This window comes from Corylus avellana, chromosome ca2, assembly GCF_901000735.1.
Source record: "Corylus avellana chromosome ca2, CavTom2PMs-1.0".
Taxonomy (NCBI): Eukaryota; Viridiplantae; Streptophyta; class Magnoliopsida; order Fagales; family Betulaceae; genus Corylus; species Corylus avellana.
The window spans coordinates 42,756,958-42,775,638 of NC_081542.1; the positions used below are offsets into that span (position 1 = coordinate 42,756,958).

The 18,681-nt window shown below is 39.6% G+C and overlaps 3 protein-coding genes across 3 annotated transcripts in view; 1 reads left to right on the top strand and 2 right to left on the bottom strand.

Annotated features, from left to right (window-relative positions):
• The window catches only part of LOC132170867 (vesicle-fusing ATPase-like), a 30,991-nt gene that overhangs the window by 4,069 nt on the left and 8,241 nt on the right, over window positions 1-18,681 (bottom strand). The window lies entirely within an intron of this gene.
• Window positions 63-875, top strand: LOC132171993 (uncharacterized). The gene has a single exon (XM_059583410.1). The coding sequence runs from the start codon at window positions 254-256 to the stop codon at window positions 689-691; it is 438 nt and encodes a 145-aa protein (XP_059439393.1). The 5' UTR covers window positions 63-253; the 3' UTR covers window positions 692-875.
• On the bottom strand, window positions 1,440-11,961 carry LOC132171405 (linoleate 13S-lipoxygenase 3-1, chloroplastic-like). Its single transcript, XM_059582713.1, has 11 exons — window positions 11,826-11,961; window positions 10,705-10,973; window positions 10,261-10,498; window positions 9,573-9,881; window positions 9,372-9,457; window positions 9,173-9,280; window positions 8,551-8,852; window positions 7,661-7,927; window positions 7,410-7,584; window positions 6,814-7,316; window positions 1,440-1,518 (listed from the first exon to the last, which is right to left on the bottom strand). The coding sequence occupies exons 1-11, from the start codon at window positions 11,917-11,919 to the stop codon at window positions 1,440-1,442; spliced, it is 2,430 nt and encodes an 809-aa protein (XP_059438696.1). The 5' UTR covers window positions 11,920-11,961.

Below are 18,681 nucleotides of genomic sequence, written 5' to 3' on the forward strand. Positions count from 1 at the left end.
ATGCCTGTCGGCTCCAGGGTCCCACAAGATACTTATCTCGACTCTCAGCGTACCAAATAGCTTCTCACTCTCAGAATCTAAAATACGAAAGAAATTTCGAAATTTCGAAAAATGAAAATCCTGAGCCAACTTTTTCCGATCATCTTCTTCGTAATCTAGAGCAGCCGTTGGGGGTTTGGTTACGGTACACCATGCCCACATAACAATTGCTGTAGCCGTCACCTCCTCTATCCACAGCCGTTGGATCGTGTGAATGGGATCGTCATCGGCGTTCATCCTGATCTGCCTGCTACACTGTCTGATCGCGGTGACTTGCGGGTCCCTGATGATGTTCTACATGAAGGATGTGTACAAGCTGGGGCACGGGATCGAGACGACGACGAAGCTGCTGGGGTCCACGCCACACGACCAGCTTCTGATCCGGACCTCCGACTCCTTCTCGGGCTTGCTCATGTTCGCGATCGGGTTCCTCCTCTTCATGGTGGCCTTCGTCAGGGACCGAGACTTCCAGGCCTTCTTCGCCAAGGGGTGCACGTTTCTCCATGTTTCCATGGCCATGTGGCGCGTCTACTTCGAGAGCAGGGTTGAGGATCTCGCCTGGGATTCGCTCAGGCAGACAGTTGGCGACATCCTATTGGCTACCTCGTGGGTGTCTTTTCTTGTTTACTCCTGGAGAGAGAAGTACGATTAGGCCCCTGGCTTCTCTCCTTAATTACGATTCTCTCCTCTTTTTTTTTTGTCGTAAATTTTGTTTTATTATATTGGGTTTCTCTAATAGTATAATGGAATACTCGTCTTTGTAAATCTCTTCATCTTGAATTAATAACGGTGAAGATTTTGTGAATTAATTAAGTAAAGATAGTGCAATTGGGTGTGTTGTTAATTAGTATTTGGGGTGAGAAGTCGTTTGGCATAGCACTTTGCATGAGTAGATGGTTGACAAATGTTGAGAGAAACTATTGCATGACCCATATTATATTATATTGTCACATCTAAAATTTTTAAATAATATGACACGACATACATCGTTAAATGCAACAAAACAAAATAACGAGACCCGAATTGATTAACCCTTCAGTTTGATGAATATAAATTAACCTGATGTCACCCAATGGTGCATTAATCACCATGGATTATGGATGGTTCAGTGCATTATGAGGCTGGAGATTTAGAGAGCTCAACTCAAGGACTGGTTTCAGTGCAAAGAATTATCAGGTAATTTTGTTTTGTTAGTGTCCATTTGGTTTAACGTTTGGTAAAATCACAATTCGACCTTTCAAATCTCCTTTGTCACTTGAAAACATGATTTATTTTTCTCACATTTTCAAACGCAACCTTAAACAGGATAGCTTTTGTTTAAAATGATATTTTCGGTCTGCAAAATTGCACGAGTAATTAACTAAACTGGTTTATCAAATATTTGATACAAACTGGAATTCTCAAACTGTTATGCTATTGGGAACCCCTCTGCAGGTAACCCCAGGTCCTGAGCTCGGAATGAGCAGCTCATATGGTGTGTTGAGAATAAGGTTGTATATTGAATCACAAAATATAATGTACAGAAGAGGCCTATATATAGGCGAATAATACAGACCTAGTAGAATAAGGAAATGAATAATACAGACCTAGTAGAATAAGGAAAGGTAAACCTAGTAACCCTAGAATACCAAAGAAAGTAAATAATAATAATATAATATTATCTAACAGCCCCCCACAAGCTCAAGGTGGAGTGCGAGAGACCAACTTGAGGTTGGACACAAGATCACGAAAACGTCCTGGAGGATGTGACTTTGTAAAGATGTCTGCGAGCTGATCACGAGACGTGACAGAATGAAGTTGTAGTGAGCCCTGAAGAAGATGATGACGAACAAAATGACAATCAATCTCAATATGTTTTGTCCGTTCATGAAAAACATCATTATGAGCAATCTGAATAGCACTCTTATTATCACAGTATACAGGAGTAGCAGAAGAAAGAGAGACACCCATATCTTGTAACAACCATCGCAACCAAAGAAGCTCCGCGGTAGTGTCAGCTAGAGCACGATATTCTGCCTCTGTGCTAGATCGAGCAACAACAGTCTGTTTCTTACTTCGCCAAGAAATAAGCGAGGTGCCAAGTAGAAAACAATAACCAGTGGTAGAGCGACGATCTGTTGGATCACCCGCCCAATCAGCATCAGTATAAGCATGTAGCTGTAAAGGAGACTGAGAGGAGAAATAAAGCCCATGAAATAATGTCCCCTTCAGATACCGAAGAATGCGTAGAACAGCTGAGAAATGAGTGGAGCGAGGAGCAGCCATAAATTGACTCACCTGATGGACAGCATATGAGATATCAGGTCGAGTGACAGTAAGGTAGACAAGACTGCCAACTAAATGCCGATATAAGGTAAAATCATGAAGAGGCTCGCCATCATGAGGAGTGAGACGAGTATTAAGCTCAGTCGGTGTGTCGACAATCTTACTGTCTGTAAGATTTGCCCGAGAAAGTAGATCAGATATATACTTGGCCTGTGTTAAATAATAACCATCTGAAGAAGATGAGATCTCAAGACCAAGAAAATAGCTAAGAGGGCCAAGATCTTTCATCTCAAAGTGTTGACTAAGAAACTGTTTAAGTTCCTGAATACCAGTCATATCATCCCCAGTGATAATCATGTCATCAACATATAGTAGAAGAAGTATGGTACCCGGTCTGTGCGGCAAATAAACAAGGCAGAATCATAAGAACTGATGGAGTAGCCAAGGCGAGAGATAGTGGCGCTAAACTTAGCAAACCATGCTCGAGGTGCTTGCTTAAGCCCATAGAGTGCTCGACGAAGACGACAAACCTTGTTTGTAGGATGAGATAATCCAGGAGGTGGCTGCATATAAACTTCTTCACTTAAATCACCATTAAGGAAGGCATTTTTGACATCCATTTGACATAGTGACCAATGCCGAGAGGCTGCAACAGCCAAAAGAGCACGCACAGAAGAAAGGCGAGCAACTGGAGCAAAAGTCTCCTCATAATCCACACCATATTCCTGAGTAAAACCTCTGGCCACAAGTCGAGCCTTGTACCTGTCAATAGTACCATCGGAACAAGTCTTGATTTTGTAAACCCACTTACACCCGACCGCAGATTTTCCAAGAGGTAAGTCAACCAGATCCCATGTATTGTTCTTGTGTAAAGCATCAAGTTCCTCTTTCATCGCAGCCTGCCAAAGAGGGTTAGTGGAGGCCTCACGAAAAGAGTGAGGCTCGTGCAAGGTAGCTAAGGCATGAAAGCAATGAAAATCCTGTAAATGGGAAGGAAGAGATCTTACTCGGGTGGATCGACGAATGTCAGGTGATGGAGTGCAGACTGGATCCTCAGATGGAACAGAACCTGGGGAGGCAGGCGAAGAACTTGGGGACGCAGGCAAAGAACTTGGGGACGCAGGCGAAGCAGCGTCGAGGGCATCAGATGACTGCAGTTCTAGTGAGAGAGACTCAGGCAAGACATTGGTGGTGGGAGTAGGAGAAAGAGGAAACTCAAAAAGGGTAGTAAAGGGAGGGGATGATGGCATGCTGAATTTGCCGACGTCGTGGAATAGTCGATGCTCCCAAAAAACTACATGACGGGAGATGCGAAGACGACGAGACACAGGATCATAACACCGGTAGCCCTTGTGTTCCACTCCATATCCAAGAAAACAACACAACCGAGAACGAGGCTCAAGTTTGGTGCGCTCATGAGGCTGGAGTAAAACAAAACAGGCAGAACCAAAGACACGGAGATGATGATATGAAGGGATAGAGCCAAACAACCGCTCATGAGGAGTGCAATTATCAAGGATAGGGGTAGGCAACCTATTGATTGTGTAGACAGCCGTGAGAGTGGCTTCACCCCAAAACGGGGTAGGAACAGATGTGGAAATGAGAAGAGCACGGACAGTGTCTAAAATGTGCCTAAGTTTACGTTCAGCTCGACCATTTTGTTGTGAGGTGCCTGGACACGACAAGTGCCATGCCCATAATGTTTTAGAATAGCTTGAAAATCATGTTGAGTATATTCTAAAGCATTATCAGAACGAAAAGCCTTAATGGGTTTTGAAAATTGGGTTTCAACCATTTTGGCAAAAGTACGATAAATATCCAATAATTCAGAACGAGATTTCATTAAAAACACCCAAGTGTAACGAGAGAAATCATCAACAAAAATAACAAAATAACGTGAGCCACTCATACTAGCAACAGGAGAAGGTCCCCAAACATCAGAATGAATTAAATCAAAAGAAGCAGTAGCATGAGAGTCACTATTATTAAATGGCAAAGCCGGTTGTTTACCAAGTTGACATGAACTACAATCAAAAGAATTATTGGAAACTGAACCTAACAAACCCTTGGAAGCTAAAAATTGAACGCGAGAGGCAGATGCATGACCAAGACGCGAATGCCAAAGTGCAAGAGATGGTGATGATGAAGAGGCTGCAGCAGAGATGCCTGTGGCGGGGAGATGTAAGGATGATAGTTCAAACATACGCCCAATTCTACGCCCGGTCCCAATGGTCTGATTCGTACGAGGATCCTGTACATGCACACCAGAAAAGTCAAAAACAAGTCTATATCCAAGTTCACACAGTTGGCCAACAGAAAGAAGATTGAAGGATAATCCAGGCACATGAAAAACTTCAGGAACAGAAAGGGAAGGTGTATTGATAGTGCCTATATTTTTAACAGTCATAATGGAGCCATCAGCTGTGCGAATGAATGAAGAATGAGGGGAAGGTACAGATGTGGTAGAGGAAGTAGGGTGAGGTGTCATGTGATTGCAACAAGCAGAGTCAAAGAGCCAAGAGGAAGAGGTACCTGGCAAAACTGAGAGGACAGAGGAAGATGCATTACCAGAACGAGATAGGACGACCTGGTTGACTATTGTCTCGAAGTCAGCTGCAGATAAGGTGACACTGGATCCTGATGCGTGGCCAGAGGGGGCAACTGAAGAGGGAGCAGCTGGAGATGAAGCAGCTGGAGATGAACCACTCTCAGTATGAGCAACTGCTGCTGTGGGTGCATTAGATCTTCCCTTACGCCAACACTTGTCAATAGTGTGCCCTCGACGTCGACAATAGCGACAGTAATTATTATCGCGAGACTTAGGAGGGAGTCGAGAAGTACCTGACCTGTCATAATACTCTCGCTGGAATGACGAGGAGCCAGAGGATGGTGCAGCCAACACTGTATGACTAGGCTGAGAGCGCATAGTCTGCGATCTAGTCTCGGCACGGACAAGTTCGAAGATGGCAGTGTCCAAAGTGGGAAGAGGAGAACGATGTAATAGTTGCACACGAACAGGCTCAAAATCATCACGCAAAGCCATCAAAAATTGGTGAAGGCGATGTTGATCTCTACGGGTAATATACATCTGAGCATCAGTGGGATCCTTCCAAATAGGATCAGAAACATCAATTTGGTTCCACAAGAATTGCATGCGGGCAAGAAAATCATTGATACTCTGACCAGATTCCTGCTGAGATGGAAAAGTTCAAACAAAAGCTGATACTCGTGAGCACCATCTACAGAAGAATAACGAGAAGCAAGCATATCCCAAGCACCCTTTGCTTCATCAAAGCTGCCAAAGAGTGCAGAAATAGATGGGATAGTGGTATTACGGAACCATGTAAGAATCTGATGATGTTTGCTATCCCAATCAATAAGACGAGTGGTAAAAGCCTCATCTGCCTCAGAATCCTTTTTAACTGGCTTTTGGATCTCCCCAGTGACATAAAGCCAAAGCTTGCGGCCTTTAAGAAAGCTGCGCATAGATTGAGACCACAACATATAGTTTGTTCCATCCAATACAGTCTGAACATGATGAAAAATCTCGTTTTGTGCCATCTGGAAGGCTCAAATGCAAAAACAGACTACAAATATGAAATCAGGACGAAAAAATAGGTAAGAAAGCACCTGGTCAACTCTGAAAGTCAACAAAAAGTCAACGGTCAACGGTCAAAGTCAACGCTGACGTGGCACCAATGACGTGGCAGTGTCTGACTTGATACTGATGACGTGGCACACATGCTGACGTGGCACACAGGCTGACGTGGCACTGATGATGTGGCACGTAGGGCTGACGTGGCTATGCTGACGTGGCAATTAGGCTGACGTGGCAGAATGGCGTGGCACGTGGGTGCGATGGCGCGTGTGGTACACGCGCGAACGGAGGAGTCTTTCGCTGGCGCGTGGATCTGACGCGCGGACCTTCTGGCGGCGCGTGGCGGCGCGTGGAGCGTTTTATGGAGGATCTGAGGCCTGTTCTGGAATCCTGGGGAGCAGATCTATCGATCGGTGACCTGGGGGAAGCAATCGGACCACCGTGGCGGCCGGTGGCTGGACGGCAGTGGCGGAATTGCCGAGCCTTTGGGCGGCGCGTGAGGGCTCCGATATGGATGTGTGAGGCAGCTCTGGGACGGTTGTCTTCCGGGCTTTCAAGCGGTATAGTGATAAGCTGAAAACCTCGAGGAGAAGATAGAGAACCGTGAAGATCAGAGAGAAGGATTCGCCGAATAACACTGGCGGCGCCGGAAGAAAAATATTTAGCCGCAAAAAAAAAATTTTGAGGTGATTCAGAACCTGTGCTCTGATACCATGTTGAGAATAAGGTTGTATATTGAATCACAAAATATAATGTACAGAAGAGGCCTATATATAGGCGAATAATACAAACCTAGTAGAATAAGGAAAGGAATAATACAGACCTAGTAGAATAAGGAAAGGTAAACCTAGTAACCCTAGAATACCAAAGAAAGTAAATAATAATAATATAATATTATCTAACATGGTGAAATCCCTGCCCCACATCTGTTCCTAAGGTTTATGTCAGAGTTTCTCTTCTCAATCTCCTTTTCAATTTTTCTTATCTCCATTGAAAATCTGTAAAACGCCTCGATGATCTCGGCTTCTCCCAACCAGGTTGACAGATCTGTTCTCACTCCCAGATATTCTTCGTCAGGTGAGTGTGATGAAATTATATCAATCACTGCCATATACTTCGTTGTTTCACTCCAACTTGGCAATGATGATAAGAAGAATCCCTCTGGATCCTTGACAAAACTTGCATACTCAGGATCATTTTCCTTCGGTATTAGCCGCCGCATGAGTGGCGGCCGTGTCGGGACATAACCGCCATAGGGGTACTGCCCAAAGTTCAATGCCGCGTGCTGAGCCGATGCAAGCCAGATTATGGTGGTGAGAATGGAGGTAAGATCATCGGGGGTCGAGAGGTTTGGCCACCAGCTAGCATGTCGGAGATCCGCATGCCCCACGTTGATCGACTCGTTGTACCAAACCTGTATTAGAATATATCAGAATTTAAAGTAAATGATTAAATTCATTCATTCTTGCAAGTTTAAGCTTTTGAGATATGTGATAATTTAACATGCCTGGAGCTCGGTATCCGAACATACTGCACTTGCATCTTGGTAGTAGTAGTTCACATAGCTCCGAACCATCGTTTGAATAGCAGACCATATGAGGAGCCCATCTGTTGCATAAGGATAATCTTCAATGAGTAGTCTTAAGCCATGGGGTTGAGTTCTGTCTGGTATAGCCACTCCTCTGCATTAGATGAAAGCATATAGAGTCAAAATTCTTTTGAAAAAACAACTTCAAATTCAAAGGAGTTTTTTTAAACCTTCTAATGAGATCTGCAGGAAGGCTCTGCAGGTCGAAGCGCCACCAGTCCCTGTAGGCGGCACAACTAATTTGCATGCAGTATTTGCCGGGCGTGAAGTTAGTCTCGATGATCCCTCCGGCATTGATGAGAGTTTCACGGGCCATTGCATTTATCTTCAACGTGTATCGCATGTGAGGATCCAGAAGTTTGAATATGGGATGCATTACACTCAGCTGACGGTGAGCAGCTATTATAAATGGTTCCATGCACGCATGGGTGCCCAACCTGTGTAATCATTCAAGTTCCCAATTATTAAACCTGGGTTTTGGTTTAAATCTTGGGCAAAAGAGCCATATTTTGATTCATTTTTCTCATATATACAAATACAGGAGGCGTTTTTAGCGTATTGTTAAATCATTACTTATTTCAAATGCTTGAGCTGATAGTTAGGAAATGATAAATTTAATGAGGAACTTCACTTAATCCTTATGGACTTTCATTGCTTTTGCAATTTCTCTCAAAGTTTAAAACCTCTTAATTTAGTATATCGAACTTTTAAAAAACTGCTATTTCACTCCTCGATCCGGTTAGGATTAGTGGATAAATTAGATGGTCAAAAAGTGAAATGACCATGATACCTTAGTAAACTTTATGAAATTATAAAATTACCCTTCCCTTAAATTACAATGTAAAAAAAAAAAAAAAAAAAAAAAAAAAAAAACTAGGAAAAATATAGGGGTATTTTTGAAATTTTCACCCTCTATTAGGATTTAACAGAAAATTTTAATGAATGTGTAAGATATACTAAATTGAGAGTTTAAACTTTGTGAGAGAGATTGCAAAAGCAAAAAGTTCAAGGAGGTTAGGTTAAAATTTTTTATAAATTTAATTAATATTCTAACACATACCAGTGATGTACAAGCTGATGAACACCAGAGTCGTTGGAGCAAACATGGGCTTTACCGAGCTGCCAAAGCCAATTTGTGGTGGCGTCGACAGGGGGGACAAGGACTTGCTTTGAAGGAGAATTTGGATCCATGGGTGGAAGACTGAGCTCGATTGCAATGGGCTTCAAAGTTCCTAATGAGGTCAGGAAGAAGATTGTGCGAGTTGCATAGGCTTTCCGATCTTCAAGATTGTTTATTTGGTTGAGAAATGGGAGGTACATGTCATGATAGTCCAGTATGAACAGCTTATTCTTCTCCATTGCCTGAAAAAAAAAATATGAATATAAAGTTTCTCTTCTTCTTATGCTTTGTTTGTTTTGACAGAAAACGGAAAAAAGTTTTCCACATTTTCAACGTTTTCGGTTAACCAGAAAAACCTCGTTTAAGATGAGTAAAATAGTTTTCCTCTTTAATTATGTAAATATAAACCATTTTTGAAGTTTGCGCTTCTCTCAATTCATTATTCACCACCGGAGCTTGCCAGCCATTGTCCACGGTCGTATGAAAAACGTTTTCAACTGATTTTACCGAAAGAAAAACATTTTACATCGAAACAAACAGAGTAATACTCCATTGTCATTACCTTTTGTACGGACATCCCATTTAGGTGGCCTTCAATATGTTCTTCTCTGAGTGCTGATTCTTGAGCACCATAGATGGAGGGATCCAATTTGCTTATAGGTGGAAATACCTATTGAAAGAAAAAACGAACATTCCCAGCATGTTAGATTTGTATGTATTCGTCGTTCGCTTTTGCTCGTGGACATTAAGAGATTAATTACCTTAAGCTTTTCTATGCTTAATGGGTTTATCCCTGCAAGCGCTTGACGGCTAAATTCATCATCCCGTAACCAGCAAGATGTATCCCCTGAAACCAGACCAAGTTTACAATTATCAATTATAGCGAGAGCCGTAAATGACCAAAGCTACTCGTTCGGGCTCGGTTCGAGCACGACACGGTTATCAATGAAAAGGATGCTTACTGGAGATGATGTGAGGAGGGTCAAACTTGAAGAATTCCTCCACAGAGTCTTGCAGTCTGCTTAAGATATTTTGAAATGAACGTTTCTTCTGGTCACCTCCATCTTGACTCCTCCCCTTGTAGATGCTGTTGAGGTCTGAAAAGTCTTTCAAATGATCACTGTCAGTGACAGTCAGGGAGGGAATTATATTCCGGAGTATTCCCTTCAGCTTCCCTAGATTGAAAGCATCTCTCTTGCTCTTCTCCAGAGCTTCGTCTCTTGGCACGTATATTTCCGTGGAGGCATGCGGCCGTGACTCTGCATTTATGTCTGTCCATGCCATTCATGAAACATGAACTTTATTATTTATCTTCTTCTTCTTCTTCTTCCATATTTTAACAATGACCCAATTGCTTTTTCTGAATCTTTTTGGCTCATTTGGGTTTGCAGGAAGAAATTGTAAAAGATGCTATATATATACATCGATATCCAGCAATTTTTTACCCAAATTGCAAGTGTGTTGTAAGAATTCAAGTTTACCAATTGAGCAACACTGAAGTGATCGACGTGACGTGTTTTAAGTGAATAACTTCTTAGGTCAGCCACTTAAAATAAACAAATAATAAAAAAAAAAGTCACTTAAAATACGTCACTTTAACTAGTATGACACGTGCATATTTTTTAATAAAGCCATTTAAATCAGACTCACCTATGGATGTAGGAGGCCGTCCAGTACGGCAGCGTCTTGGATGAGGGTTGTTTTTGCCTCCAAGAGTTGGCCTCACGTGTTCGATTCCCTTATCTGGATCGCCTAAGTCATTGTAGACGTCGTAGTCATATACCCTATCAAATGGTATCTTGAGTCCTTTTCCATCACCTCTGAGTTCTCTCAATTCCTCCTCTCTTAGCTCCTTGAGCCCTACAGGAGTTTCCTGGGGTAAATATGCCTGCCACATCCCAATCACATGCTAGAGTTATAGTCGGACAAGTTTCAATTCATTGCCATTATATATGAGAGCCCATATATTATAGATGAAGTTTTCCTCTAAATTGGATTGAAGAAAACTAATATCTATTCTTAGAACGTGTGATTTTCACGTGCTTTTTTAATAGAATTAACATGACATGTGACATCTTTCCTTAATTAGATTACCTTATTGGAAAAGAAGATTCTTTTATTTGCATTAACCTTCTCTGCCTGAACCCAAGAGTTGCATACAAATTGAACAACCCCCTCAATGTTGATGCTTTCCAAAAAGAATTCCTTTTGATATTTGTTAACCACTGTGATGGCTCCAGGTACTCCAAAATCTGAATCCACCATAAACTCAACTTTGTAAGTGCTCCTCTCATCACCAGTGGCTAGCTTCTTATTGGACCAATCCAGTATAGCTTCCTTGCTCATCTTTGGTTCCATCCTTCCTTCATATCAATACGATCCAAAATAATAAGAAAATCAAATTATAATGAAATGATTCAAGAATTGGAATAACAATATATGATCCAATATATGCAGCAGGACCTAAACTGACATAAAATTTGATGAGAAACCTTGCTCCTTAATTTCTTCATTCACAAAAATTTAAGAATTGACACCACAACCCATTATTTATATATATGGTATATATACATATATATCCAGTATGTGATGTTCTACAGGCTTAGATTGTGATATTATAGATTGGATTATAAAAATGTATATATATACATATATATCCGTCCCTATATGAACATATATTAATTCATAAATTGGTTGTGAAGCAAGTTAAGAAGACTTATCAAGGTTCTGCACTTAAGGTGTCTAAATTGGTAGCAATTCAGACACTTCCTTAAAGAAGGGTCGGACACTTGTTTCGAGTAGTCTCAATAGGTGAGTCTCATAAATTGGTTGTGAAGTAGGTTAATTAAGAAGACATCGTATCAAGGTGTTCTGCACATAAGGTGTTCGAATTGCTACCAATTCGGATAGCTCCATAAAGAAGGGTTGGACACTTATTTTGGGTAGCCTCAACAGGTGTGTCTCATAATCCTACGACTCTTTATAGGATTACAATTTAATTAAGTCCATAAAACAGGTAAATCTCACGACCCTCTTTTAACGTACAAGCTTTACGTGGCTTTACTACAATACAAGTATGTGGTGGCGGGTCAGCTTTTGTCAGAGTACGTGGAACCACTTTAACACCTAACACAAATTTAAGATTGTCAGACCTCATAAATAAACTGTCAATGAATATACCCCACTGAAAAAAACAAAAGCAAAAGATTTCTTACTTGGATCAATTTCAGTGCTAACAAGCTGAAGAACAACAGCACCCTTCTGGGAAGGATTAACCAAAGCATCAAACAAAGGAGGCATCATTTCCATAATATTTTCCACCTCACTATCCCTCAAAGTCACTAGAGCTGTTATGCTCAATGCCTCAAGCTTTTCATGAGCAACAACAGCTTCCACCCGCTCGTTTACACTGATCAGAGCCGCTGCCGGTGCTCCAACCACCGCCTGCGGCCGCTCCCTCAGTTGCATTATTTTCTTATGAGTAGGGAACCCAGTGTGGTGGCTAAGGGGAACAGTTCTCGAAAAGGGTCGTAAATAAAACTGGTCCACCATAAACACACCCAAGATTTTCCCAGTGATCATCATTATTGTAATAATACGTGTTTTTTTTTTTTTTTTTTTACTCTCTTGCAGTGCCGATTTCTTCTTAATCAGCTAAGCATTTTATAGAAAGAGAAGATAACTAATTTTGCCGTCCTAAATTATCAATTGTGAAAAACGTGCCTCGGAGTACAATAATGTTTCAAAGGTTTGGTAATTAAATCTACCGGCCACATGAAAAACGTGAACTTAATTTCCTTTTCACTTTGAAAAAAAAAAAAAGTTAAAACCTTAATTAAATATCATAAACAGGCTACCCCTTTCCCATCTCTTCTTTCCTCCTTTGCTTAGATTCAATGTCTAGATTCTCTACTGACATGTCATGTTTTGTGCACTGTCATCTCACCGGATTTGATGGGTCTCTAGATCTTTTTTTCTTTTTTTTTTTTTTTCAGAATCAGATTTGGCCTTCTCCATCAATGTCCATCCATGCTACCACTCACTGGCCACCCCTTGTTCCAGCTGCCAACCTTCATGCATCATTCTACCGGCCACGAGCTGGCGTGTCAGCGACATCGTTACTAGGAATGGGGTATTTTTACTTTTTATTTTATTTTGACACTCCACGCTACCACTCACTGGCCACCCCTTCTTCTAGCTGCCAACCTTCATGCATCATTCTGCTGGCCACGAGCTGGCGTGTCAGCGACATAGTTACTAGGAATGGGGTGTTTTTACTTTTTATTTTATTTTATTTTATTTTATCTTGTATTTTCATTTTTGCTTCTGAATAAGACAAATTTGTTGTTTGCTCTGCTAGCACTAGTAGGTCTTGAATTTGTTGTTTTCTTAGGTTTTGCCTAAGAATAACTGAATGGTTTCCAATAGGTCTTTTGTTTTCTTTCTGGTTCTTTTTAGGGATCAAACTATTAACTGGTGATGGAGGAGTTATCAAGTTAATAAAAGAATTATCATTGATAAAAGAGACAGTGACAAGAGACATGATTCATCGGTTTATGCTGCAAATCTATATACGGATTGTATTGTGATGATAATATTTCTAAGGTGTTTTTTTGTAATAGCCCTAGGCTATTGGGCTTGAAGAATGAGTTATGATTTTTTCAAGTAGTTAATGATCCTAGTAGGCCACGAGTTTTAGGTATGTGGTAGTCAAAAAATTTATATTTATTGAGGATTAATTATAAAGTTTTATGACTACATCATGATAGGCTCATGCCAAGACACAAAAGTGCTAAAATGTAAGCATTGCATGCCTAAAAATTCATTTGATTGACACCTAAAGTTACAGCTGTTACTCTACATGATTCCCTTGCGCTTTCTTGGTGGACACTTTGGTTCTAAGGTGTCATTCTCTAAAGAAATACTAGACACTTGTCTTGTGTGTAGCAGAAGTTGAGTGCATGTGGGACAAATGTCCCACATGTGGCAAGCTCTTAGGGGAGCAATTCCCCTCAATTCTCACAAGTGTGAGAACAAACTCTCATGCGTGAGAGAGAGAGAGAGAGAGAGTTTGTGTGAGGAAGCTGCCAGGAAAGAAAAGAAAGGAAAGAGAGAAGAAAGAAAAGAAAGAAGAGAAAGAAAGAGGAGGAAGAAGAAATAAATAAATAAATAAAATAAAATGAGAACTCTCCAATGTAATATTTTTATATCTTTTATGGTAATTTAGTACAAAGCTAAATCCCTAAAATTAACGTGGGGTTTTCCTGTATAGTGGATTGTTATGCATTATTCAAGCTCTAGTTGTTAGATTAATGGATTAAAACTCCAATTATGGATTACTAATTGTGGATTATTAATGGATTACTAATTGTGGAAATATGGGCATAAACCCTAATTTTTGTAGTTGAAATTAAATTTGGGGCTTTTAGAGTGTGAACACTAGGATTGCTATTTGGAGGGGTTAATTTTATTTAGAGTGTTAATTGACCATAAATTATTATGGGATCCATAGAAGTTGGTGCTTATTGAGTTTAGGTGCTAATATGTCATATAATTAGAGTGATTGTTGTAAATATTTCTAAGCTTTTGATATTGGGAGTAAGTTGGTGAATTAAATGGCTTAGGAAGAGAGCAATATTATGGCTAGATAGACTTTTTAAGCTGTTAATTGTAGTCGGATGATTTTAAAGTAATAAGAATATTATAACCTTGGCTATTAATTTTAGTGTAAAACAATTGATTGGAATAATGCCTTAGTTGAGTTGATTATTAGAATTTTATAAGAGGCATATAAATCAAGCATGGTGGGGTTCGATGTCACTGTAATGTTTTTGGCTAAAAATAAATGAATTGATGACTAAGATACTTTTTACCTCCATTGTAGGAATTGTGAGTTGAATGCAGAATCAACACTAAAAAACCCCAACCGATTAAGGACATGCGATGCCAGGTAAAGGATACAACACCAAAAACTCCAACCGATTTGATTAAAAATCTTTTGAAAAATGTTGGGGATTTTATAAAGAATCCACTTACATGATTTTCAATTGCACTTCCTTTCATATTTTTAATGCAAAGTTTTATTCAATCATATGGCATGATTTAATGATTTTACATATTACAATGACCTCATTTTTATGAGTTATGCATGAATGCGATTATGAATGAAAGAAGCTCACAAAGTTTCTTAGTATGTTATACCATTATAAAAGAGCTTAAAAGATCATATGAATTGTTATATGTACATTATGTTATACCGTTATAGAAGAGCTTAAAAGATCATATGAATTGTTACATGTGCATTCATGCTTATAAATGTTTAACCCTGAGGCACTGCTATAGTAACAATCGGTACCGGATCGTATGGGTAGCACGGCAAGCACACCGAAGGACGGTTACAAGAAGGTGTGTGTTACCGGCCGAGTGGCCTTCACCTAGGGAAAATTCTCAACCCGGTAGCTCTCCCCTATGACGACAGGATGAGCCTATAGGTCCTACGGGATAACCAAGCCAACATGTGCCGATCATGGTAAAATTGCAGCTATGGGTCAAAGGGTAAAACAATTATTTTGAAAGAAAAGTAAAAGGAAGTGCTTACTCATTTTATAACTTACTTGCCATTCTTGCGTAAATTGTTAATCATTTTACTAATTATTGTTGTGTATGATTGAGATTATGGCATAAAAATCTGCATAGCATGTTTTATAGCATCTTGGTGTTGTGGCTACTTACTGAGTTATCGAACTCACCCATTTTCCCTATACATCTTTTTTCAGATTGCCCTATATATCGTAGTACTGAGGACAGGGGTATCAGTGGACCTCTTAGTTGTTAAAGACCCAATCATCTGGCCTAATGACAGGGACACTTTGGCTTATTGCTTTGTGGACTAGGAGGAGCTGCAGTAGAAGTGTCTGAGATTCCATTCTATAGAGTAGATCACTTGGGACAAGCATACACTGTGTAACTTTATTGCTTATGAGAGTATTGAATACTAGCACTCGGATGATGTTATGTTTCTGTGGTGATCTTATAATAGGAGAATTTTTTTATTTTTATTAAGAATACATTAATAACTTGGGGTGTTACATTGTATAATAGAGCATTTTGCTCCAAATTAATTTTATATCAATGAAAATAACTCGTTTGTTCAAAAAATAAAAAAGTAAAAATAAATATCATAACCTATCAATAATTCCTACATTTGTTATATTTACAAAGCCAAAATATCAAAATCCCAATACCCTCAAAGCTTTTGTCTACTGCTTCGGTGTGTTCAAACTTTGTAAAACAATGCTTTTACAAGTAAAAATATGAGTCCACGACTCATCAAGTAAACATTATTCTTAAAATATTATTATATTCTAACTAGAAGAATTATAATCATAAAAATAATTTGCATAAAATAATATTCTAAGTTCTTGCATGCGTTAAAATGTTGATATGCTTTTATCTCAATATGCTCTTTATTCTGTGATCATAACTAAGTTGACGCCACTCGCCAGCTTATATGTTGGGAGGTTCGTGGTACGTACGTAACGCCAAAGAAATTTAAAAGCTTTATAAAAATATTATTTTTTATACTAGGTAGGACCCCATCAAGGATGAATCTTCTTCACCCCAAAGAATTTCTACTCTACTATATACTATCTCAAATTTTTAAAATATTTTTTAATTTTTATTGAGTGACACGAGTCACTAGAATTGACACTGATATAGCTATTGACGGATTCTGTCAACTTTTTTAGTGGTATGGACCAATTTGTGCAGTTTTTTTTTTTTTTTTTTTTTTTTTTGTGTGTGTTAACCTAGGGAGTGATTAATCACTTTGTAAAACTAAGGGAGCTATTTGTCAAAACCTCAAACCACAAAGACCGAAAATTCATTTATCCCTTTTATTTTTATTGTTTTGCAGCATTCGGCCAGTATCGGCCTGATTGCGTTTGGTTTGTTTTCAAGAAATCCTTTAAGATATATAACTCTGATTTGCTGAAAGATACCCTTTTTCCATAAGTCCTATTGAGTGCTTAGTTTATTTTGTCAATAATTTATTATATGGTTTGAAATCCTTTAAGATATCAATTTCAAGCTTCTTGGTTTAAGACAAACTCAAATTAGTCGGAGTGCTCTCCCTACAAAAATGCCATATTTTATCTTCCATATTACATTTTTGCTAAGAAATTGATAGGCTCATTGCAAGTAACCTATTCTTTTTCTTTGCAACAAGAAGAATCACTGTGAAATTCCCTAGATAAAGACTTTCTAACAACTCCGATCTAATCCACTCCTTATATTAGGTACATAAAACTTCTTTGTCAACTTTTCTAGGAGAAAGATGCATGCCGTCATTGTCATACTTTCAGGTTTGTAGTGTTGCTATATCAAGTCCAACTCCGGATCACAAGTAACTTTTTAATAATTTCATCCAAACTTGTACTCAAATAATACATCTTAATGTCAAGCATGCCGTCATTGTCATACTTTCAGGTTTGTAGTGTTGCTATATCAAGTCCAACTCCGGATCACAAGTAACTTTAATAATTTCATCCAAACTTATACTCAAATAATACATCTTAATGTCGAGCAGTAATATGAGAAGGAGTCCCCAAGGGGTGGCTCAATCGGCTGTAAACCACTCCTCATGAAGTGGAGGTTACTAGTTCAAATTCCTCCTCCCCCTTCCCTTGTGTGGATATATCAAAAAAAAAAAAAAAAACAGTAGTAGTAGAAGGAAGACTTTTTTTTTTTTTTTTGAATGTTAAGTGGATATATATTATTTTGTTAAAAAAATATTTCCTTTTTTTTTTTTGTCCCTCCAAAATTAATGTAGCTTTTAAAATAAATATTAAATTTGTGATAGATGATCATTGAATTTTATCCAATAATAATTTTAAAGCCAGAAGTTGGGGTGATGGTCCCAGAATTTCAGCCCAAGAAGTTCTCTCAAAAGATGTGAAAATTTCATCCCAACCTCGGTCCTCGATCTCCTAAGCCAACCAGTCAAACACAGATCAAGTTATATGTAACCTTTGCTCAAATTAATCAACTTGAAGAACACCCGTTTCCTGTTTGGAGAGCAAGAAAGTGAAGGAAAATCAGAAAAAGTTGAGAGAGAGAAAGAGTTAGAGAGCATACTTTAAGGACTTATAGGAGCGGTGGAAGAACATGGAGGAGAGGCGGTGGCTCTTTGATGATTGAATGGGGAAAGGGGGTTTGATCTTGTGCTTTCGTTCTTATGGTATTTAGTGTAATATGCTGATGTGTCTTTTGTTTATTGGAGCGCACAAGTACCTGGTTTATGCCAAGTCCTTATAAAAGTTGTTCTCTTATTGAATTTGTAGAACCCACCTATGAGTTTTACAAATTTAATGATAGATTTATGTATGTTTTTCATTTAAGAGAGACAAAAGATATGTAAAATTAACATTTCTCTTTCATTCAATGCATGTCTATCATTTAACTTTCCGTTATTTGCATGAAGTTAACAAGGAGATATGCTCATAATTAATCTCGCTATCTTCCTTCCCAAACACATATTAAACGTGATCCAAAAGGGTTAATTAAACAAATGTTTCTTTAATCAATAACTGCTTTTCATTCACTATATCTAGATGGAGGGTTGCTTTTATACGGTCATGGCAGAAAATATGGGTTTTTTGCCCACCAACCACCATATGATACATCAGCAATTTAAGAAAAATATAAAAAAACATATATGCTAGCAGAACACAGGATTAATCCTCCCACATTTAAGCCGTCTACACCTGCCGCCGCCGTTCGCCTCTCTCTCTCCATCAGCCCCTTGGCGGGGTGGTGCGCGGCCACCCCCGGCCCATGGGGTGGCCGGCGAGCCACCCTAGAACTGTTGGGGGTGGCCAGTGAGCCACCCCATGGCCTAGGGGTGACTCGCGAGCCACCCATGGGCTGGGGGTGGCCGCGCGCCACCCCCACGGGGCCAACGGAGAGAGACACGAAGGCAGTGGGCAGCAACAGTTTCGGGAGGTGGCGGCAGGTGACTGAAATGGCTGTGTGGAGGAATAATATGGTGTTTTATTTTCATTTTGATTTTTT